At 54.8% G+C, this 23979-nt stretch overlaps 2 protein-coding genes across 3 annotated transcripts in view; one reads left to right on the top strand and one right to left on the bottom strand.

The window, feature by feature from the left end:
• The first annotated feature begins 338 nt into the window (after positions 1-338).
• Positions 339-17513, top strand: FADS3 (fatty acid desaturase 3). Its single transcript, XM_003798734.3, has 12 exons — positions 339-721; positions 9937-10047; positions 10579-10776; positions 11262-11363; positions 11462-11584; positions 11834-11894; positions 12369-12445; positions 12994-13091; positions 13530-13626; positions 13769-13848; positions 14075-14200; positions 17220-17513. Exons 1-12 carry the CDS (start codon positions 497-499, stop codon positions 17269-17271), a joined length of 1350 nt encoding a protein of 449 aa, XP_003798782.1. The 5' UTR covers positions 339-496; the 3' UTR covers positions 17272-17513.
• A 3974-nt stretch (positions 17514-21487) lies between these two features.
• FADS2 (fatty acid desaturase 2) overlaps positions 21488-23979 on the bottom strand; it is a 35794-nt gene continuing 33302 nt past the window's right edge. The window contains exons 11-12 of one of the 2 annotated variants that reach the window (XM_003798736.3): positions 23546-23671; positions 21488-23106 (exon numbers count right to left, since the gene is read on the bottom strand). In XM_003798736.3, coding sequence (XP_003798784.1) covers positions 23055-23106; positions 23546-23671 — 178 coding nt within the window. In that variant the 3' untranslated portion in view covers positions 21488-23054. The remainder of the gene's footprint in view (positions 23107-23545; positions 23672-23979) is intronic. The other variant, XM_023518503.1, reaches the window with a different exon arrangement.

Here is a 23979-nt window from a genome sequence, read left to right on the forward strand (position 1 = left end):
TCTGCCTGCGGCCCCCTACGGCGGCCCGGGGCCGGCTCCAGGCTGTGCTGTATCCCGGGCTCCACCCCCTAGCCGAGCCGGGAGCCCGGCGAGCCGGGAGCCGGGGCGGGACAGTGTCCTGCGGGCAGGGCCAGGCATGGTGGCCGCGGCCCTCCACGGAGGGGCGAGCCCGCCCCGACGCCGCCCTCCGGGGCCGGCCAATGGAGCCCGTGATGCCGCGAGGGGATTGGAGCCTGCTGGGGGCCGACCGCCCGGGGGCCGGGACAAGGGGAGGGCGAGGCGAGGCGGGCGCCGAGAGCACGGTTATAAGGCAGGAAAGTTGCCTGCGCCGAGAGTCGGGCAGGCGCACGCTCGTACGGCGGCCGCAGCGGCAGGGCGGGGCCCGGAGCGACGGGCGGCTGCAGCGGAGGCCCCAGGGGACGCCACCTCGCTTCCATCGGTGTCTAGCTCCGGCCTCGGAAACGTCCCGGGATCTCTAGGACTTTCGCGCTCAGCCATGGGAGGCGTCGGGGAGCCTGGCGGGGGGCGGGGTCCGCGGGAGGGGTCGGTGCGGCCACGGGCGCCTCTGCCTACCTTTCGCTGGGAACAGATCCGCCCACACGACCTGCCCGGCGACAAGTGGCTGGTCATCGAGCGCCGCGTCTACGACATCAGCCGCTGGGCACAGCGGCACCCTGGGGGAAGCCGCCTTATCGGCCACCACGGCGCTGAGGACGCCACGGTAAGGAAGCCACCGCCGATGTGCGGGGTGGAGCCTGGCCCCCGCAGGTGCCTGGACCATGGGCCTTGTATCCCCCTCTACCTGTGGGGCCTTAGCATCTTTCCTCCCCTCGCTGACCTTTGGCTTCCACACCCTGGACCCAGATTTGGGACAGACCAGCCAGGGCCTGGCATGGGGATAAGGAGGCCACTTCCCTCCATGGAGGACCAGCAGACTGTCCCCAGAGCAGGTCCGTAGGGGCGCAGTCGGGTTTCAGAGGTGGGTGTGTCATGGCGGGCAGAGCTTGACCTAGGTGAGGTCTCTTCCTGTTACTCTGATGTTCCTGTCTCATTAATGGGTCCCTCAGACCAGAACACTCATGCTAGGTGCAGGGCAGTGTCCCAGGGGGTTGTTGGCAGGGGTGTGCTATCAGAGGCTGAGGGCTCCGGAGGGCTGGGAGGTCTGTGGCTTTCCCAAGAGCTGCTATAAATGGCTCTAAGGGGCAGTCAGTGACTCACCTCCTGGGCTGGCAGCTGCACGTGGGAGGATTTTGCCAGCCAGGCTGGGTGGGCCTCCTGGGGAAGCACAGTCACCCCAGTAACAGACTGGCCCCTGGGGACCCCAACTTCCACTTCCCAGCCCCTGTCTAGACAAGGAGAGATGTGGCCTGGCCCCACAGGACCATCTGGCAGGAGCCCAGTGGTGGAGTAGCAGCCTCTCCTCTCTGAGCAGACTTATTAGTCCCTTTTGCTCAGTCTTCCACATGGAGAACAGGAGTTGAAGCCACTGTGCTCTCTATCCTTGACCATCCAAATTTCTAGATTGGCCACAGTAGGTACCAGGAAGTTCTTTAAGAACTGAGGGGATGAATCCCTAATGGTGGAACTTCAGGCAGAAAAGGAGATTCTGTCCTGTCCCAGAACTGTCAGTCCCAATTGCCAGGGCCTCATGCTTTCTGCCCACTGCCTTCTCCCAGGGGTTGCAAGGTCTCTCCTTTACTCCTTCCATCCCAGGAAGCACAGGAGTTAGGGTGAGACTCCTGAAACTAAAAACTGAGAGAAAGCTTCCATGGATGCTGAGGGGCTGGGCACTGGCCTGAGGGGACAGCATAGCCATGGGTTGACCCAGCCTGTGGGCCAGTGAGTGTGGGAGCATGTGGGCATGGTGAGTCTGTTTGTGTGGGTCTGCCTTTCTGCCAGAGCATAGTGGGATGAATGAGACTGAGCCCTGGCCTCCCCTCAAGGGCCTTATGGGTGCCTGCTGGGGCCTTTTTCAACCTGTAGAATAGGATGGGGGCAGCTGAGGAGAAGGACCACAGAGAGCTTTTATTCATTACTCTTTCCTGTTTGGTGCCAGTACTGGGAAATTTCCAAATATTCCTCCCATGTGGAATTTCTGACTTTAACTTGGGACCCTGAGACCTCCATCTGGCAGTTTTCTCATTGATTCATGGCCAATAAGATCTGTTAAAACACACACACACACAATCACAAAAACTCTCTGCCACCTGAGGCTGAGTCCTGTCTCTGCCATTGGAGGCTCTGAGCCACTTTGAATCAGGCATGTCACTCCTCTTGAGTCTCAGTTTTCTCCTCAACTTGGGGAGAGCTGGGCCAGACAGGGAGCTGACTGAGCACAGAACTGTGCCTTCTCAAATCCATGGCCCCAGGACAGTAATGTACTAGTTTGTGTTCAGTGAATGTTGCTGGCTCCTAAGTGTGAATGTGCTCTACAAACTGTAGAGTACAATGGGATAGCCATGCATGGCTACCCCTTTGTTGAATGACCTTGTCTGGTTATAAACCTGTCTGTAATAGGAAGAGGCTGCTCTAAGCTGTCTCTTACCTCCCTTAAGGCCACAAACACTGGGATGGAGTTGCTAGAAATACCTGGTCTGTTCAGGCCAAAGGGCTGTGAGGTGGCTGGGGTAGGGAACCCCAGTCTTTGTCCACAGTCGTTCCACAGGGCAGACCAGGGGTTGGACTAGCCCAGTGCCTTTTGCGGTCTGAGTCCAAACCTCAGTGTCTGCATCCCAGGTCTTGGGGCTCAGGTGGGGGTGGGGCAGCCATCTTGCTGGGCTGAGTTTTAGCAGTACCTCTTACCAACCCCAGCTGCCCATCAGCTGTTTTCATGTCCAGGCAACAGAAGCCTTCCTGCCAGGAAATTCCCAAGTTCCTGTGCCATGAAGTCAGTCTATGGCCATCCTGGGATGCCAAGCCTGGTATCCTAGGGAGAGCGCTCTCTGGGCCCTGAGAAGCCAGGTTTGTCTGAGACTAGTAGACCCTGCTAGGGAGGGGTGAGGCCCCCCAACTAGTCATGAGTATACAAGGGCCATGTGCTTAGCGCCTACTGTGTGCCAGGCTCAGAATTCAGTGCTGGATTTATTGATACTCTCCCTTTTAATCCTCGAAATATCTCTATGAAGCAGGTATTATCACTGTTATTACTACTTTACAAATGAGAACACTGAGACTCAGGGAGGCAAAGTGACTTGAAGTCAGGTGGTAGGTCTGAGATTTGAATCCATAGCTGTGCTCTTAACCACATACTACATAGCCACCTGTTTATTTCAGTCATTCATTCATTCTTCAATGATTGACTCACTAAACCCATCAGCGGGCATCTCCTGTGTGTCATGCTCTGTTCGAACCTTTGAATATGTAGCTCGGAACAAAACACATGTAGGGAGAGATTTCTCAGAGGTGGAACTTGCTTCCTGTGGCTATAGTAGAGAGCAGTGGGGAGAGGGGCTGGCAGTGAGATCTGGAGGCAGCAGAGGCTGGCCTGATGTTTATATCTAGGGGAGCACTTTGGTTATATTCTAAAGAGGAGAGAGGGGAAGCCACAGAGAGCAGAGCAGGGAAGCACAGGGAGTACAGGGATCCCTAATGGAGAAGAAAAGGCAGAGCCTCCCAGGAGAAGAATAGGGGTAAAAGAGGTGATAATGAGGACCTGCCCTCCCCCAGGGAGGCCACTCAGAAGAGGTTACCATTTAACTGGATCCTGGAGTGTGGCCAGGGCAGAGGGTAAAAGATGCCATGGACACAGGTACACTGGTAGGAGCCATTAGGATTTAGCTCCATGTTAGTTCTGGAGAGAGCGCTAATCTGGTCTCACTCCAGGACCTTGGACTCATACGTCCCCTTGTATGAGGAAGGAGAAAGTACTCAGTTTTCCCAGTAACATAATGGGGATAAGAATGCATTCATCTTGGGCACATTGTGGGGATGCTGCTGGGTGCCTGGTTTCTGGGAACAGCAAAGCCCTGTACCCATGGAGTGGTAGAGTGGTGTAAATCCATTGCATACAGCTCCCTGGGAAGGGTGAGAGGTTTCCCAGCAGCTCTTGGTATCCTTTGGGGAAAAGCTATGGGAAGATCTAACCTACCTTCTGTAGTGGCCTTTGGGCCTTAGGACCCTTCCTCTAGTGGGCTTTGGGCCTGAGTGGAGATAGAGGTGGTGGGGGCTGGTGCCTCATTAGAGACTACATCATAGTAATTTTATTCCACAGTTATTGACCAGGCACTGTTCTGAGGGCCTTAGATGTGGTAACTAATTCTCTTAACTGCCTATAAAGTAGGTCCTATTGTTAGCTCATTTTGTAGCTGATGAGACCGAGGCCCAAAATGGGTGATTTTTTTTTTTAAATTTTAACAGGCCCAGGGAGGGTTCGAACCCACCAACCGCGGTGCATGGGGGTCAGTGCTCTAACCATCCAGCTACAGACACCCAACTTTTTTTTTTTGAGACAGTCTTACTCTTTCGCCCTAGGTAGAGTGCTATGGTGTCCATCATAGCTCACAGCAACCTCAAACGCTTGGGCTCAAGCGATCTTGCCTCAGCCTCCCATGTAGCTGTGACTACAGGTACCTGCCATAATACTCAGCTTGTTTTTCTTTTCTTTTCTTTTCTTTTTTTTTTTTTTTTTAGGAGAGACAGAGTCTCCCTCAGGCTGGTCTCCAGCTTGTGAGCTCAGGTGATCCACCCACCTCAGCCTCCCAGAGTGCTAGGATTCTAGTCATGAGCCATGGTATCTAGCTGTAGGCGATTTTTTGGTCTATTTTTGTTTTTATTTTTGTTCTTGGTGACAAGCTCTAACTCTTACCCAGGCTAGAGTACAGTGGCTCATTATAGCTCACTGCACCTTCAACTCCTGAGCTCAAGCAATCCTCCTTCCTCAGCCTCCCAAGTAGCTGGGACTCCAGGTACATGCCATTACACCTGGCTAAGTCTTTTCTAGAAAAATATTATTTGTAGGTCTTGCTCTTGTTCAGGCCTCAGGCCATCATAACACCTAGCTTCTTAAAGTGCTAGGATTACAGGTGTGATCCACCATGCCTGGCTGCAACTGGGCAATGTAATAGGACCTTCTTAGGAACCTTGAAGGGCAGGTTCTTGATCCTGGGGCTTGGAGCGTGAGTTCATGTCTGGGTAGGAGCTGCACAGAGGCCACACTGTACTGGGCCAATTCGAGGCTGGGTGGGGGTCGGGATTCCAACCATGTGGTTCTGCTCTGCCCACCATGCTGGCTGTCTTTATAGTCTTGCTGCATGAAGTGGGACCACTATGTGCCCTGTAGGTGTTTTCTGTAATATCCCTACCCAGCCAGACTCCTTCCCCGGGGTGGGGGGGGGGTCAGTGCCCTCCCCTCCTTGAGGGTGAAATTATTATCTGGAAACCCCAAGACCTAAGCAGGCCACAGAGCAGCATTCCTCATTTCTTCCTGAGGTCTCCTGGCTGCTGCTGATCTCTGATGGTGGAGCCAGAGTTCGGTGGTGGAGAGATGACCAAGTGCCAGAGGGCCTTGCTGCCTTAGGGACCACTAGGCCTGTGAGGCTAAAGGTCCTGGCTGGAGAATGACCTAACATATGTACCCACCCTTGCTTGCTGAGGGGAGTTGGGACATTGGGGACAGGGGTGGCTTCCTGGGGGCATTTGCCCTTGACCTGGGTTCTGCTACACAGGCCAGAGTTGGATGTGCCATGTTAAGAACTATGTGACTTGGACCTCTTTGTGCCTCAGTTTCCTCATCTATCAAATGAATACCAATAGTGCTTCCCCACTGGCCTCCTAAGAGGGGTTCCAGGCCGAGGATGGGAAGGAATGTCTGCATGTGGGCGTGGGTTCCGGCTTCATCCACCTACCTGGGAGAGAGAGAGTGGCAGGAAGGAGGTAAGAGGGATCCTCTAAGGCATATCCCCCTTATCACCCCATCTCCAGCAAAGGTACAAGGAGGCAGCAAAAACAGACCACCTGAGCCCTTAGCAGCCCTGCTCCGTTCTCTACTCTACCCACTTTCAGAATAATCTGGAACATTCCCAGTTCTTTGGGGAGCAACCAAAATCTCTCCCTCCCCTGCTGTGTCTCTGGGGTAGAGGGAGGTTGCCAGCCCCTCTTGTGGCCCAGCCCTGGGGCTCAGCCAGAACTTGGCAGGCAGAGCACCATCTTCTCTTTCTGCCCAGCACCTGCAAGCCCTCTGGGGAGAGAAGGCACACGGAGAGCTCCCTTGATGGGAGCACTTACTGGATGCCAGGCCCCTTCTGAGTGTTTTACCTGCCCAGCTCCACCCTCCCAGCAGCCCCATTTTATTGATGAGACAATACAGAGTAGAGAAGGGTACAGTCTCTGGGGCTCCCTGGCTCCTGAGTGGCGTCTCAGAACCTATCCTGGCTGGCTGGCTGGCTCTGGAGATGCTGCCCAGGCTGCTGTGTGGACTAAATGATGGGGATGGGGGTAAGGGAGAGCTCTGGAGGTGAGCGGAGCTGCTTCTAGGTTTCCAGGGACCAAGGCATGGCTGGGCTGAGTGCCAGCCTCTGAGAATAGAGCCTGTCGCTGCCACTAGGCACTTATGTTTGGGGAGTGCCTTTTTCATTCACCCAGCTTTGTTCTAAAAGCCAGTGAGAGATCTCAAGTGCCACCTTCAGCTTGCTTGGGTGAGGATGGGGAATCACGGGCCTTGGCACACATACCCGTGGCAAAATGCTTCTGGATGCACGGAGGGTGGGAGGATGGGACTCCCTGTAGTGCCCTAGACTCAGTGGGTGTAGCTCAAGAACCACCCTCCTGTCCCCACAGTCCAGGCTTCCAGCAACTGGTCTTTGGCTGGCTGGGATGATGGCCCACCTCATGGTGGGGACTCCCCCTACACTACATGGAGGCCCACTGCCTTCCCTCTGGCCTAGGAGCAGCTACCACCCTGGGGTGACTGCTGAGTGGCCACAAGCATAGCTTTGTAGTCAGACTCAGGTTCTGATCCAACATCAGTCAAATGGAGCTATGTGACCTGAAGGAAGTGGCTTAACCTCGCTGAGCCTTAATGGCTGCCTACCTCCTGGATCCTTGAGCAGAGGACCAGAGAAGACTAGGTCACATGATCCTGTGAAGACCCGGTCACACCACCACCACCACCACAACCAGTGCCTGCCCAGCCTGCTTCTCAAGGCCCTGCCACAGCCCTCTCTTCCCCCAGCTGGAGCCCCTGTCTACAGCCCTGGGCTTTTCTGACCCATGGAGAGCAGGGCTCATACTTCCCTTATCACTATAAAGCAGTGGTTCTCAACCTTCCTAATGCTGTGGCACTTTAACACAGTTCCTGTGGGTTGTGACCCACAGGTTGAGAACTGCTGCTCTAAAGGATAGGGCTGGCTGGAATTCTTTTGGGGGCCCAGCTCTGTCCTCTCAGCCGGTACCTCCACAGGGCTGGCCTGGGTGAATCAACCAAGGGACAGAAGTCATGGAAGCCGACCTGCTCTCCCAGAGCCTCAGCTGTAAGGGTGGCCCCGGAACAGACACAGGGCTGAGAGAGGGCAGGGGTGGGGGAGAAGGAGAGCCTGGGGTCGTAGCCAGTGTGCACTGTTCTGCTGTGTGTGTCCGTGCAAGGCTCTGTCTGGTTGCATGTTCCTGTGGGCTTCGATGATGGCCGTGTGTCTGAGTGTCTGAGTCTTGCTTGCTGAGTGGGGCTGGTGGGTATGTCTGCAGGAGTGCACACACGTGTACAGCACTGCCTTTCTGTGCCTCTGGGCACAGCGTCTGGGGTCCCTGTGCTGCCAAGGGAGTTTCACAGGAAGGAGAGGAAAGCGGTTTCACACCTGTTCAGCCTTGAAAGGCAAGGACATTCTGTCACATGCTACAACATCGATGAACGCTGAGGATGCTATGCAAGTGAAATGAGCCAGATGCAAAAGGACAAATGTGATTCCTTCTACAGGAGGTTCCCAGGATAGTCAGGTTCATGGAGACAGAAAACAGAATGGTAGTTGCTGGGGGTGGCGGGTGGGGGATGGGAAGTTAGTGTTTAATGGGGTCACAGTTTTAGTGGAGGAGATGGACAAGTTCGGGAGGTAGACTGATTGTTGCACAACACTGTGAATGTACTTAATGCTACTGAACTGTGTACCTCCCTAAAAATGATTAAAATGGTAAACTTTATGTATATTTTACCGTAATTATTATTTTTTTTTTTGTGGTTTTTGGCTGGGGCTGGATTTGAACCCGGCACCTCCAGTATATGAGGCTAGTGCCCTACTCCTTTGAGCCACAGGCACTGCCCTACAATTAAAAAAATTTTAAGTGTTAATTTCCAGCAATTCTGAACCAGGAGGTCCTTGAAGTCTCACTGCCTCAGTTTCCCCTAGAAACTGAGGCCCCTCCAGGAGAATGGCCTAGCTCAGAGTCATACTCCTCACATACGCCTGTAGTCCCAGCTACTCTGGAGGCTGAGGCAGGAGAATCACTTGAGCCTAGGAGTTAGACTCTGACCTGGGCAACATAGCAAAATCCTCTCTTTTTTTTAAAGAAGTTCACACACACACTGAGCGGGGTCAGTAGAAACTGAAGAACCTTCCTTCCTGGTACCCCTGCCAACAGCAGCTCCCAGGTAGCCCGGGACAGGCCGTTTCCTATGGGTCCCCAGCTCCATACCCCTACTTTCTCTCCAGTTTTTTTTTGCTGCCTTTTCTATGCTGCCCCCTCCCTATAATGAGGTCCAGGGGGTCAAGTCAGCCCAGGTTGTTCTTGAAGCCACACCCACTCAGCCCTCTAATCCTCAGGCTTCCCTGGGCCCAAAAGAGCAAGAAACAGGACCGAGGTGGGCCCTGCAGGTATGGCCTCTAAGTGAGACCTGAGGTGCTTCCTTCCCTCATCCCTTCCAGGATGTTCTAGAGGTGACCTCAGGGCCCCACCATTAGTTCTGTTTTAGGGACAGCAGCTGGTAGGTCCATTAGGGGGAGGACAATAGGAGGCCCTCTTCTCCCTCAGCCTCCTTCAGAGGTGTTTCCTCTCAGCTGCCTTGCCCAGCCCCGTGGGTCGGACACACACTGCTTTTGTAGTTCAGGCAGCTTTGAGACTGGCTGGCCCAGAGAGAGCCTTAGGAAGTGCAAGGATAATAAAAATCAGTCAAAGAGCTATGAACAATGAGCTGATTCCAATCCCAAGACCACAGGCAGATCAGGAAGACTAAGTGAGCCCATGTGTGACATTCAAGTGTACTGTTACTTCATCACCGCCCTGGCCACTTTCTGACTGTCTCTGTCCCAAACCTGATCTTTCTCCTCACTAATGCCTCTTTCTTTTCTCTTCCTTCCTGCTCCTGCATTGCACCTACCCCAGCCGTTACAGAGAATCACAGAGTGCTAGATTTTAGTTACTTTTTTTAAAAATTGTATTTTCTGCTCCTACTTTATAAACCAAATGAGTTTAATTGTTCAAGACTATTTCTTGCAAACTTCCAAGAAGTCAGTGTATGTCGCCCTTGGCTGATTTTTTTTTTCCTGGTGCCCCAGTAGCCCACAATTACAGGTTTCCCTACTCATTCCCTACTCTACCAATTGCTTGTATTTGTAAAAATTGGGTAAATCTAACATTTGTGACCCAAATCTTATGTGCTGTGGAAACAGAAAGCTTTTCAGAAAAGAAGTGAGACTTTTCATGGAGTCAGAGTCTTCCAGAGAAGTCTCTGGAAGATTTGCATCCATTCAATCATGTTTGGAGAGGACCCCTGTGCTGGGTGAAGCAGAGGGAGCATGACAGGCAAGGGGTGACAGGGATGTCACCCAGGGCCTAGGGAAGACCAGGGAGTACTACAAGAAGGCTGACCCACTTGGTCCTATTTTGCTAACTGCTGAACAACCATTGACTTTCTGTCCGTCCACCTGTCTACTCTGCTCGTCCATCAACAAGTCTTCTGCCCCATCTGAGCTGTCCATCTGTCTGTCTGCCTGACTGTCTGCTCTCCTTCAGGATGCCTTCCACGCCTTCCACCAGGATCTTGGCTTTGTACGCAAGTTCTTGCAGCCCCTGCTGATCGGAGAGCTGGCCCCGGAGGAGCCCAGTCAGGATGGAGCCCAGAATGTGAGCAGGGCTCTTGTGCAGACTCAGCCCCCAGGGTGGGGGTGGGGCTAAAGGGCCTAGGGGCATCACCACGTTGCCAGTGGCAGCTCCATCTGCGTTCCCCACAGTGATGCAGGGCCAGGTCTGCGTTTGCTGAAGGTGAAGCTGTAGTGATGCCCTGCAAGAGTCCAGGGCTCCAGAACTGGCTTGGCCCAGTACTTGCTTGGGTTCCCAGGCAGCCCCCTTCCCTGCTCTAAGTCCAGCATCCCCATCTACAGTGAGGGTTTCAATGAGCTGAGCTCTGTGTGTTCCCTCCTGGCTCTGGCTTCTCACCCACCCCACACCTTTGGGATGGGAAGACTTTACCACCAGGCAGTCTCCAGCTCACCCACAGGCTTGGAGCTCTTGTCCCTCCATCCCCTTTTGGTCACACTCCTTTGGTCTGGCACCAGGAGGAGTGGCTGGGGCTTGGGCAGCCTAAGAACCCTGGGAACTTCCTGAAGGCAACAGGGGGCCTCATTTCCCCACTGACCAGTAGCTCCACCCTGGCAGGCCCAGTTGGTCGAGGACTTCCGAGCCCTGCGCCAGGCAGCTGAGGACATGAAGCTGTTTGAGGCCAGTCCCACCTTCTTCGCTCTCCTGCTGGGCCACATCCTGGCCATGGAGGTGCTGGCCTGGCTCCTCATCCTCTTCCTGGGCCCTGGCTGGGTACCCAGCACCCTTGCCGCCCTCATCCTGGCCATCTCCCAGGTGACCCCAGCATTATTGCAGCCACCCTAGACTGCCCAGCAGACTTGGGCCCCCACATATTGGGTAGTCTGGACGTATTTGCTGAGTGAATGAATGGACAAATAGATGAATGAGTGAATAGCCACAGGGCCCACGCATCATGTTTGTGGCTCAAGCTGTGTACCGAGGGAGTTTCTAATTTTATAAATCCTGTGTAAGCAATCACAGGGCCAGAGCCAGAAGGCTGCTGCCCACAGCTCCCTGACAGACTTATAAGTCCCTCCACCTCCCTGAGACTCAGTTTGTCCTCATCTGTAAAAAGAGAGAGCCAGCCTACAAGGGTCTCGAAATGGAGCATTAGCTGGGGGTGCACCCTGTGGGCTGGAAGGGACCACAGGGACTCCAGAGCTGGGGCCCCAGGCAGCCAGCACCCTCCTCTTTGGTGGGGATTTCTGTCCCTATGCAGGCTCTGTCCCAGTGACTCCTGGCCCTGCCTCTCTCCCCAGGCTCAGAGCTGGTGTCTACAGCACGACCTGGGCCATGCCTCCATCTTCAGGAAGTCACGGTGGAACCACGTGGCTCAGCAGTTTGTGATGGGGCAGCTGAAGGTGAGGGTGGGGTGAGTTGGGGGTGCTGTGCTGGGTCTGGGCACAGAGTAGTGGGCATGGACTGGCCTGGCCCTTCAAAGCTCCCTCCTCCCCCACAGGGCTTCTCCGCACACTGGTGGAACTTCCGCCATTTCCAGCATCATGCCAAGCCCAACATCTTCCACAAAGACCCAGATGTGACTCTGGCGCCTGTCTTCCTCCTGGGAGAGTCCTCCATAGAGGTGGGTGGGGAGGGATTGACACCCTCGGGCTGAACCTGAGGCTGAGGGGAACCAAGCCCTCCACTCTAGCCAGGCTGAACTCCTGCCCCTGTGGTCTCCCTTCCCCACCTCCCAGCCTGCTGAGGACAATTGGCCCAGTTGCTAGAATCTAGAGTTGCCTTTGACTCTTGGCCCCAGCCAGCCCCCTGACCTTGCCTGGGAGGATAGCCTGGGAGGAGGGCCCTCACGAGCTGCTGCCTATCTCCACAGTATGGCAAGAGGAAGCGAAGATACTTACCCTACAACCACCAGCACCTGTACTTCTTCCTGAGTGAGTGTCCACTTGTCCTCCTAGGTGTGAGGGTTTATCCAGGGCTGCACTGTCCTCCTTGCTGTCCTGGACTCCTCCCAGCTACCCCAAGGGGCACAGTGCACCTGTTTACCTTCCCTCTCCAGGGCATCCTCCCCGCTCTGTGCAGGTTGCCCCCATCTGCAGTCCCCAGCACCATGTCCTTGCCCTGGTTGGTCCCCTGGCCTGGGTGCCACCTGTCATGTGCAGTCACAGCCCTACCTGCAGCTTTCCCCACAGAATTCCTACCCTCACACCAGAGTGGTCTAGCCTGGGGAATCCTAGATATGAAGGGAGGGAACATGGCCCAGGTCTCAGTCGTGTGGGATCGTCCCAGCTGGGTGGGACCAGCACTGGCATCCCATGGGCATTCCTGCAGTGATGGAGCCTGCCACCTGCTGCCCACCCTTTCTACCCTACCCCTTCCCCTGAGCTCTGTCATGTCCCTTCTTGCAGTCGGCCCGCCACTACTCACTCTGGTGAACTTTGAGGTGGAAAACCTGGCGTACATGCTGGTGTGCATGCAGTGGGCGGTGAGTGAGCTGTTCAGAACCGCAGGCAGACAGGGGTGGCAGGACGTGGGTCCTCGGGGGGGGGGGCAGCACAGCACCTGCCCACGAAGGCCACCAGGGTGCACACAGGCATGCAGCAGTGTGGCTCAGGTGTGTGTGCACACAAGAGAAGAGCGAGTATGCTTGTGACTTGGGACAAGTGTGCTCAAGTATGCACGTAGCCGTGTGCATGTGCTGCTGTTTGCAAGGAACATAGGGTGGGTGCTCTCAGCAGGGGTTCCTCACTGGGGGAGAGGTAATTGCTGGGCTGACTCTGCCAGGCCTTTACGTCCCTGGCAGGGGCTTCTCACACATACCCTACATGGCACCTTCACTCCAAAGTCAGCCTTGTGAGCAGGCAGGATGGGGACCCTGTCCATTTACCCAACTGAGAAAATCCAGACGGGGTGGTGGGCTGTCCCAAGCTTCAAGGCAAGTCAAACAGACAAGGTGGGTGAGCCCAGCTCCCCCCACCTCCAGACCCCCACTGCCTGGAGACCACTCAGTATCTCCTCTGCCCTCCTCTGCAGGACTTGCTCTGGGCTGCCAGCTTCTATGCCCGCTTCTTCTTGTCCTATGTCCCCTTCTACGGTGTCCCTGGGGTACTGCTCCTCTTTGTTGCTGTCAGGTATGGCCAGATTCAAAATGGCAGGGAGTGGGGAGGTCACAGACAGATGGCAGGTGATTTGACTGCCACCCTCTTACCTCAGAGCCTCTATTTCTCCATCAGTGTAATGGGGCCAGCAGTCCTGCCTTCTTGGGTTGTGGGGGGAATCAAATACACATGAATGTGGCCACATCCCATGGTCAGCAGATTTGGGGACAGTAGCCTAGCTTGCAAATATCCCTATAGGTGCCCACCCTCATAAGTAGGGCCACCTTGGGCTCGGCCTTGTGGTAAAGCCTGTTCAGCTTCCTTAAACGCTAGTGAGAGAGCAATTATTACAGCCCCATTGTACAGATGAGGAAGCTGAGGCCCCTGTCTGGGGGCAGCAGCCCTCCAGCCTCCACTCAGGGTGCCTAAGTGGCAAGGTGGACATGGGCAGTGCCTGAGCCTCTCCTGCAGGGTCCTAGAGAGCCACTGGTTTGTGTGGATCACACAGATGAACCATATCCCCAAAGAGATCGGCCACGAGAAGCACCGGGACTGGGCCAGTTCTCAGGTAGGCGACAGGGGTGGGGGTGGGCTGAGATACCAACTAGCAAGAAGAGATGGGGCCTGACGGAGCTGCGGGTTAGGGGCCTGGTGTGGGGTCTGGGCTCCGTGCCAGCTTCCCTTACCTATGCCCTGCTGGTTCCTGGCAGCTGGCAGCCACCTGCAATGTGGAGCCCTCACTCTTCATTGACTGGTTCAGCGGACACCTCAACTTCCAGATTGAGCACCAGTGAGTGCTGATTCCAGGGGCCCCTCAGGTGGGGAGTGAGGCCTACACCCAGGAGCCAAATCAGGTGCCCCTTGTCAGCCTTTCCCAGGGGGGCCAAGAAGAGAGCCCTAGGCTTGCTGTGGGCCCTGGGAGAAGAGCCTGGGAGGTGAGAGATATGTGTCTGCTCCCTGGGCCCCCTGTGGTAGCCCCCCAACCTCAGATGCCAGGGTACACTATCCACCCCTAGCCTCTTCCCCACGATGCCAAGGCACAACTACCGCAAGGTGGCCCCGCTGGTCAAGGCACTGTGTACCAAGCACGGCCTCAGCTATGAGGTGAAGCCCTTCTTCACTGCCCTGGTGGACATCATCAGGTAAGGCTGCAGCCCAGCCCCTGGGCACACCGCGGCATCCTTGGGCAGGACTCTCACAAGCACTCATGAGCCCTCCCAAGAGCCAGCATTCAGGCCACCCTGTCCTCAGCCGGTGCCCTCTCTCCCTCCCTCCCCAGTATTCATTGACACAGTGAGAATTTATGGAGCCCCCACCATGGGCTCCGTGGTGTTCTACAGGGAAGAAAGAGGCTGACAAATCCAGTTTCTCAGAAAGAAGCATTTCATAGGGACTTACAGACAGAAGTGATGTCTCAGGTGGCCATGAGATGGTGGTGTCCGCATCCACCCTCCAGAGAATGTCTTCTATATAGCAGACTTTTTTTGAGACAGAGTCTTACTTTGTCACCCTTGGTAGAGTGCCATGGCATCACAGCTCACAGCAACCTTAAAGTCTTAGGCTTAAGTGATTCTTTTGCCTCATTGTCCCAAGTAGCTGGGACTATAGGCACCTGCTACAATGCCTGGCTATTTTTAGAGACAGGATCTTGCTCTTTTTTTTTTTTCTTTTTTTGAGACAGAGTCTCACTTTGTCACCCTCCCTAGAGCATGTGGTGTCATAGCTCACAGCAACCTCAAACTTTTGGTCTCAAGCAATTATCTTGCCTCACCCTCCCAAATAGCTGAGACTACAGGTGCCTGCCACAACACCCAGCTATTTTTAGAGATGGGGTCTTGCTCTTGCTAAGCTATGAGCTGAAGCAATCCACCTGCCTCAGCCTCCCAGAGTGCTAGGATTGCAGGTGTCAGCCACCACACCCAACCAGGGTCTTGCTCTTGCTCAGGCTGGTCTTGTGAGCTCAGGCAATCTACTCGCCTCTGCCTCCCAAGTGCTGGAATTATAGGCATGAGCCACCATGACTTAATAGCAGGCTTTTTTGGTAAAATACATGTAGCTGGTCACCTCTCAGACTTTCTTGGGAAATTGTGACCACTGAGGAGGTTACATAAGCATCTTTATGATGCTGTGGGTATTGTTATCTCTACTATGGGTATTGGATTTGGGGTGGGGGTGGTGGTTTTGTTTTTGTTGTTGTTGAGATAGAGCCTCATTCTGTCTCCCTGAGTATAGTGCCATGGCATCATCGTTGCTCACAGCAGCCTCAGCCACCTAGGTTCAAACAATCCTCCTGCCTCAGCCTTCTAAGTAGCTGAAACTACAGGTGCCTGCCACAATGCCTGGCAGGATTTTTTAATTTTTTTTTTTTTTTTTGACAGAGCCTCAAGCTGTCCCCCTGGGTAGAGTGCTGTGGCATTACAGCTCACAGCAACCTCCAACTCCTGGGCTCAAGCGAGTCTCCTGACTCAGCCTCCCAAGTAGCTGGGACCACAGGCGCCCGCCACAACACCCGGCTATTTTTTGGTTGCAGCCGTCATTGTTGTTTTGGCGGGTCCGGGCTGGGGATTCGAACCTGCCACCTTAGGTGTACGTGGCTGGCGCCTTAGCCGGTTGAGCTATAGGTGCCGAGCCAGGATTTTTTAATTTTTTGTGGAGATGGGGTTTCTTTACTCTTGCTCAAGCACGTCTCAAACTCCTGAGCTCAAGCAATCCTCCCACCTCAGCCTCCCAGAGTGCTAGGATTGCAGGCATGAGCCACGGCACCCAACTGTGGGTACTGTTTAAACAGCTTCAGTACAATACTTTGGTGTGCAGGGGTCAATCCTTTGTCATGGCGGTTTCACTTGAGGATGGTGTCACTCTTGCTATGCAACAGGCTGTTTTTCCATTTTCAGTGGGCAAAGCAGGCTGCCATTGCTGCATTTCAGAAAGCAGTTAGAATAACAAATGAGTAAATTACAAAAAATGTGAGATGTACTTTGGCAAAACAACCACAAAAACCCTAAATGTGGAGGAAGGGAGAGGATGGGGAATACTCTAGTACTCTAATTTTTTCTTTTTAAAAATTTGAATGGATTTAGGGAAGTATCTATGTATATATTGTACAGAGTTGCAGGCTGGGCTTTGGGTGTACCTATCACCTAAATAGTGTACATTGTACCCTGTAGGTAACTCTCCATTCCTCACCCCACCCCTGTGAGTTTCCAATGTCCATTACACCACTCTGTGTGCCCTTGTGTAGTCAGAGTTTAGCTCCCACTTATAAGTGACAGAACACATGGCACTTAATTTTCTCCTCTTGAGTTACTTCACTTATGACAATGGCCTCCAGGTCCATCCAAGTTGCTGCCAGGGTTGCAATTTTTAATAGAGTTGGCAGTGTTGAGAAGCTGACATGAGAGCAGAGGCAGGGAACAAAGAGGGCTGGCCACAGGTGTGTCTGCTGGAGGGCACCACAATGAAAGGCCCTGAGGCAGAAGCATGGTGGTATACCCCTGACTGGGGAGGGACATGCCACCTTACATCTTGGAAAGGTTCCCTGCCAGGGAATGCACTGGCAGGGCAGGAATCGAGGTAGAGAAGGGAAGAGTAGAGGCCCCTGCAGCTGTCCAGGTGAAGAGGGGTGTTGGGGCTCAACCCTGGCAGTTGCCTCGGAAAAGGGGAAGAGGTCAGATTCTAGGTCTTCTCTGTGTCTTTGCACTTGCTGTTCCCTTTACTCAGATGCCCTTCCTTCTGCACTGATCTTCAGAACCCTGCTTCTCCTTCAATCATTCCCAGCCTGATTCTCTAGCCCCTGCCATTCAGCTCAGCCCCTGTAGAGCACCTGGCACAGGGCTTCCTGGCTCCTCTGCCCAACCCTGGGCTCCTTGTAGGCAGATTCCATGGCCTATGTGTCTCTGGGTCACAGCCCCAGCAGAAGGATGTGACATAGAGAACTAGGCGAAGGAAGGACGGGCCCATCCAGGCGCATGCCTGAATTCTCCTCCAGTCAGTGAACACTTAGTCTCTTCTCCCAGCCCACACCCTGGCCCCACATAGTCACCTGCCCCAGGGGGAAGGAGTCCCACAGGAAATGGGGATGTCCCTACTCACACTCATCTTGAGGGTACAGTGGTGTTAGGATCTTGCCCCTAAGTCCCAACACCTGCCTCTATCTCCCAGGTCCTTGAAGAAGTCCGGTGACATCTGGCTGGATGCCTACCTCCACCAGTGAAAGCAGCAGAGAGGGGTAAGGGCTCAGCAACCTCCAAGCGGTGCCAGGCAGGATCAGTACTCCAGCCCTCCACCCACCAGCCTGGGGTGTCCTGCCTGCCCACCTGGCCACACCACTTTTTCCTCGCCTATCTGTTCTGCAGCCCCGTGACCTTGGCTCTGGGCCTAACAGGGCCAGGGGGGAGGGAAGGAACATAAAGCCACACAGCGAGCACGGCATGTTTTCCTAGAATAAGAATTGGGGGGAAACTGTTATTTTTATATAAAAATACACCCAGATATATTATGGAGTACTGAATCTGCATGAATTCTGGAACTGGAGTCTGCCCCAGATTGCCCAACACATTCAGGCCCTGGGATCATCAGGGTGTGGGAGGTGGTGGCTAAGAAGCTCCCATCCACTCTGGGTGCACTGGGTAGAGGCACTGGCAGTGGCCCAGGCTCAGATCTGCCCAAAGGGCCTGGTCCCTTCCTAGTCACCCTCCCACCAGGGGCAAGTTGAGCTGAGCTGAGCTTCTACATAATGGGTCAGGGCTGGCCCTGCAGACAAGGACCCAGGGCTGAGGACCGTGTCTGTAAGCGCCTCTGGAGCACCAGACAGGGAAGCTGCCGTGTCTCTGACCTGCACCTACCTCCTGGCATCCCTTGTGACGGGATCCTCAAAGGGCCCCATGGATTAGGGTACCCACTGATTTTAGCACTGTGTGTGGCATCACATGGGTAGTGCCTAACTCTGCCTAGTAGCCTGCAGGAGGGGACACCAATTGCCCCGTGTCCACCTGTAGCAATTGCTCCAGTGAATAAGCTGGACAACCCAAAGCATGACATCTCTTTCCCTGCGTCCCTGGAGTCTGGGGACTTGCCCTGACTGGCCAATGTCCTTGGACAGGGCACTGCTCATTACCAGGCCCCGGGCACCTCATCTGACAATGGGGACAGTTAGATTGTGACCAAAGGGAAGTTACTCAACCTCTCTGAGCACTAGCCACCTCACCCCAAGCCACCTAGGGGAGATGGAACATGGAAGGAATGATACATGGAAAGCTTTTGGCAAAGGGCCCAGCAGGCGGCTCACAAGTTTATTCACAAATTTTATACACATGGTCCAGAGCCCTGGGGTCATCACTTACTCAAATGAACATTTCTCAAGTTCAGGGCATTTTCAGATCCTTAGTATCTCTGCACAGGGTGTTCACCCTGTAGGGAGTCCCCCTTCCTGTCACCACCTGGCCACATCCTGCTTACTCCTGGCACTATAGTAGCACTCCAGTCCCAGGAGGGCTAAGGAAGGCATTCCCTCCATCCCCTGCCAGGCAAGGCTCTCCCTCGGGACCACTGAGACTGCAACACCACCCAGGGGCGCCCTTGCGCTCTGCACTACTGTGGGGCGGGCGGTGCTCCATGCTGCCCCTGGCGGTGGTCGAGTAGCTTGCTTAGAGGGCCTTGTGAAGGCCACGCCCTCAGTAGCCATTCTGGAGTGTCTCCTGTTGCCTGGAATGTTACTGGCTGGTCATCTTTGCTCTTATCTCAATGTCCCCCATACTCCCACTGACTATTGGAAGCAGATCTCCTCCCTCTCCTGAGTTGAGCTCCCGCTCTGTAGGTCTCTCATTCATTCATAGAGGAGAGACTTAGGGAACATGGGCCAGGTTTATAAAAGAAGAGAGGGAAAGGCTGTGGTGGCACCCCTGGGAACCCCTATGTACCTTTTTATCATCTTCAGGAGAGTCCTGGGCAGAGAAGAAAAGCATAACTACTGCGGGAAGCCATGACTGTGTGTTCATTTGTTCTAATTTACCAACACTTACTCAGGGTCCCCTGACCCAGGCAGATGTGGGAAATGGGCATTCACAGGAATAGGTGGTGAATCCTGGCTGTCCCACACATGCCTCCCCCACACTGTCCTGGAGCAACTCTCCAAGTTCCCAGTTCCTCTTGGATACTTGTTTTTGAATCTGATGGTTTAGAAGAAAAACCTAAATGTCCTCAAAGCCCAAAGAGAAGTTTATAATAGCAGGGGACAATAGGGACATGATCATGGTATCCTAGCACACTGGGTGGCCACTTGTTCTTTGTGTGAAGCCAGAATAGTTAGGGAAGGAGAAGCCAGGTAAGAGAGTACTGGAGCTTGGGGCCCAGGGCAAGTTGTCCCCTCTGGCCTATTTCTAGGCCAGGGGATGCTCTTTCCCTCTCAGACATTAAAATGGGCTCTTCGAGTGGCTGCATCCTGTCCAAAGGAGCACACATCATTGGGGACAGTGCAGCAGGGTCAAGTAGAAGAGTCTTTATGGACCCAAGGGGCTGTGTTACACTCCCAATGGCAGTCACCTCTGTCCTGGTCCACTTTGCAAAAGGCCTCCCTCCCCCTTCCAAAGGGAGCTGAGAACTTCTTAGTGTCCAATGGCCCCCACAAGCTACAGCCTCACACACATCTCACTTAGCTGACCCTGTACCTGCCCCCACCACCTTTTATCTTGGTGGCCCACTGCTATGTGTTTGCTCTTATCTCCTCCATAGGGACTAGGCCCTCTACTGCCTCCACCCTATGCCCAGGAGCAGTCTGGCATTTGACATGAGGAGCACTGGGTGCCTCGGTAGGGGAGCCAGCTCTTTCTGTGCAGGAGGAAGAGAGGTGCCCAGGGCCTGCTAGGTGCAGGGCAGGAAGCCTACTGCCTGTCCTGATTCAGCTGCTGTGCGGCCTTAGGCCAGTCTTCTCCCCTCTCTGGTTTCAGCCTTATCTCCTTTGATGGAGGTGTCAGGGTTGATCCTCAGGGCCTTGAATGTTAGGGTGTTAGGACTTTGGCAGGAGGTAGGGGTGAGAAGCCCACCATTCTGAGGGTGTTGGGCAAGAGCCTCAGGAGAATATTGGGACAAGAGGAGGCAACTGGGAGAGGACAGATTTGGTGTTTCCAGCTTCCTGATCCAAGGGTAGGGCTCAAGGGCAAGGCGGGGGCCTGGGGAAGAAGTCACAGAGAAGATCCAAGTGCCCATCGAGCCCTCATAGTGCATCATCTGCCTGGCCTCTGTGCTGTTCATCCCTCTCTCCTGCCCTGGGCAACATATTCAGGATTTCCGGCTGGTGGGGTCGGGGCTTGGGCTGGTCTCCATCCTGTTCTGTACCATCCTGGGAGTTGGGGTGCCAGGTGCAGCCTGGGTGACAAGTGGAAGACAGGCACAGATATGGGTGAAAGGCATGTTCTCCACGGTCTTGCAGCCTCTAGGGGCTCCAGAGGGCCCACCAGGAGGGCAAAGCCCAGGGCACACTGGTATCAAGAAACAATGGCATCTTTGGGGCCCCTGTGGCCTTGTCCCTTCACTATACAATGGGGAAATTGGCCCAGAGGGCTGGAAAGTGCAAAGGACTGCCCCAGGGCCACTTGGTGAACCAGCAAGGATGTCTATGACCTGATTGGGGCTTCCCCTGCAATTCCAATCTGCTAGCTGTACCTACGTGGAGAGACTGCAGTCAGGCAACCCTGGGCTTGGGCAACAGGAGGGGCAGTGAAGAGCTACTCTGGAGCCCTCCCCAACCCTGCTAGGATAATGGTGGGCCTGGGGGAGCCCCTGAGGCATAGGCTGTCCCGTCTCTCTCAGCTCATCCCTAGCACACCTTGCCCTGACCCAGGGAAGCCAGTGGGTCAGACTGTATAGTGCTTTGGCATGCTCCTTCAGATTCGTCCAGGGATCTGGGCAGACCTAGAACGCAGGCTCCATGCTGTTGCCTGTGAGCTGATGATCTGGGCTGGGATGATATGGCTTCTGAATGAATCACTGCAGGGGTACAGGAGCCACAGATGGAAACATTGGTGTCCAGGACCTTCCTCAGCCTCTTAGAGGGATGCCTGGGATTGTCTGCCCCAGCACTCTGAGGAAAGTGGGGCCAAGGAAGGCTACACTGTGGTGATGAGAAGACACATGGGGAGGGAGGGTGTTAGGAAGGTGGCCTCTGCAGTTCTCCCCATGCCACCCTCCAGAAGGCTCTAGTGTTTTGGGATTGGGTGAGGGTCAGCTGCTAAGGGTCCCCAGGAGGAGGAAGGCAGGCCAATGTTTAGGATTATTTGCCCCAAGTTCCCAGCCCAGAGGCTGCAGGGAGACAGCATAGGAGGACCACAGTGAGGGAGGGGACAGAGGGATACAAGTGTGGGCCCCCTCCTGGGCCCGCTGGGAAGCACCCCCATTCCATGGCCTAGCATTAACATGCAGGAAGCAAAAGGAAGTGAGAATAAAATTACTTCTTTTATTTCCAAAAATGTAGGGGTGGGGAAACAACATGATAAAAATTAAGATCAGTTCCCTATGGATTCGTTCTGCCACACGGTAGCTAGTGGGGGTCCAGGTGAGCCTTGCTGCCATGGCAACCTGGAGGCCTGTCAACACTAGATGCTGGTCCCCTCTCTGAGTCATTTATGCCCTACCCAACCCCTGAATCTAAACATTAGTTAGTGGGTTAGATTTTGAATGCAGCAGCTCAGGATCCCTCCTAGTGGCCAGACATCCCCTCCCTCCCACTTACCCAGCCCTTCAGCTGCCCCCAACTCCACTCCCCACCTGCTCTTCTCAACTCCAACTCAGCCCTCAGGAGGTTCCCCATCCCCTGGCTGCCCAGGGCTGCCTCCTCCTGAGCCTCCTTCCAGGTTTGCCTCCTGCCTAGAGGCCTTGACTGAGGGGGCCACCTGGCTGTGGTGAGCGAGCCTGGCTCAGCCCACTGAGTGAGGGAGAAGCTAGCAAGGCCATGTGGTAAAAGGCCGATTGTCACAGGCCCAGCCCTGCCACCTGCTCCTGTCAGAGTGCACCCTGGGGCAAAAGGTTAAGAACAGGTTAAGAGTATAGACAGGAGAGAGCTGTCCCCCACCTACCCCTTGGCAGCTCTGACTCAGGCAGGGGCTGAAACCTCCAGCTTCAGTGCCCTTGTGCAGCCTGCAGGGCCCAGGTCCTCGTGGGTCAAGTAGCCAGGAATTGGTTGACAGGTGATGGTGCATTTGGGAAAGGGTCTGATTGCTCCTGAATCTTGGGCCTCTCAACTAAGACAAACATCTGGACAGGGCTAGTGGCCCCTACTCCTAACCTGGCCATCACTTCTGCTAAGCCCACACCAGGGACTATTCCTTTAGGGCCAAGGTCACAGGCTCAAGTTGGGAAGGTGGTGGACCAAGCCCCGCATAAGCCCAGGGCCAGCGAGCTCCAGTGGTGGGATACCCGAGAACATTTCCTTGGATCCCAAAGTCTGAGCTGGCTGTGTTGCAGACCTGGGGCCCTGGACATCTGAAGGGAGGCCCCAGGCACTGGTCCCAGCCGTCAAGCCTCCCTACAAGAGGGGAAGACCAAAGATGTTTGTTGGGGGAGAACAGAGCCAGGCCCAGAGAGGTGGGGAGACTTGCCACCTAGGACCCTGAGACCCTGCACCATGGATCCAAAGAGTATCTGGGGTACAGATGGGAAGAGTGTGAGGCCCAGGCTACAAGGAGAGGAGCCACAGGCCAGACTCACAGACTCTGGTCTCCTCTGATCTTTAGGGTCAGAGGTTGGAGGCAGGGATGGCGCCACCTCCCATGGTGACCCCTGTCTATTCCTGGGAAGAAAGGACTGTGAGGCCCAAGAGAGAGTGCCAGGCTGACAGGACAGGCCCATGAGGACAGAGTCTGGGGGGAAGTGAAGGGAAGAAGGAGAGGAGAAAGACCAAACATGGGGTCCACGAGTGGGGCATACTACAGCCTCACGGACACCCCATGGAACAAAAGCCCACCCTTCCTTGTGGCCATCACCCCTGTGGGTGTGCCGAGGGCTTCATTTGTGGAGGTAGGCATCCAGCCAGAGCTGCCCAGACTTCTTCAGGGACCTGCAGAGAAAGAGGAATGTTGGGGGTGTCAGGGCATCCTAGGGAGTGGGAGGGACCAGGTTGGGGGTGTCAGGGCATCCTAGGGAGTGGGAGGGCTGGGGAAGCTGTGATAGAGGCGGTAGGTATTCCCTCACAGCTCTCAGCCAGGTCTTGCTGCTGCCACTGTGGTCTGATGGGTTGCTAGTTCAGAGTCCCTGGGGACCCTTTGCAGAAAAAGAAAGAGCAGATCCTCTTCTGGCCAGGGGAGAAGCTGGGCATCACTGATAATAGGCTTAGGAGGAGGGGGGTTTGCTGGCGAGGGGGTTGCCAGGAGCACCTGTCCCCTCATGTGGTTGCCAGTCTCCACAAGTAATCCCCAGCTGTGTCTTCTCCGCCCCCACTATACCCTCCCTGAACCCTGGGCCCTCACAGGCCAGTACCTGGAGACCCCTGTCCCTACCTGACGATGTCCTGCAGAGCCCTCAGCAGTGGCTTCTCCTGGTACTCAATGCCATGCTTGGCACACAGAGACTTCACCAGCGGGGCCACCTTGTGGAAGTTGTGCCGGGGCATGGTGGGGAAGAGGCTGGGAAAGCACAGGGTGGGCAGAGTGTGAGACTGCTCCAGGCCAGGCCACCCCCATCTCCTCCCAGGCCCAGGCCCAGGCCAGGACCTGGCTTGCTTGCAGCTTTTCCTGGGCATGCACAGGGCTAGTTGAGTGGTACAGCTGGCCAGACAAAATGTCATGTTTTTCAGAAAAGGAAATGAGGCTGGGATCAGTGGCTCTAACCCCAGCATTTTGGGAGGCTGAGATAAGAGGATTGCTTAAAGCCAGGAGTTCAAGACCAGCCTATAGAGACCCTGTCTCCAAAAGAAATTTAAAAATTAGCTGAG

This window comes from Otolemur garnettii, unplaced genomic scaffold (assembly GCF_000181295.1).
Source record: "Otolemur garnettii isolate 467f Iridium unplaced genomic scaffold, OtoGar3 scaffold00140, whole genome shotgun sequence".
In the NCBI taxonomy this organism is placed as follows: Eukaryota; Metazoa; Chordata; class Mammalia; order Primates; family Galagidae; genus Otolemur; species Otolemur garnettii.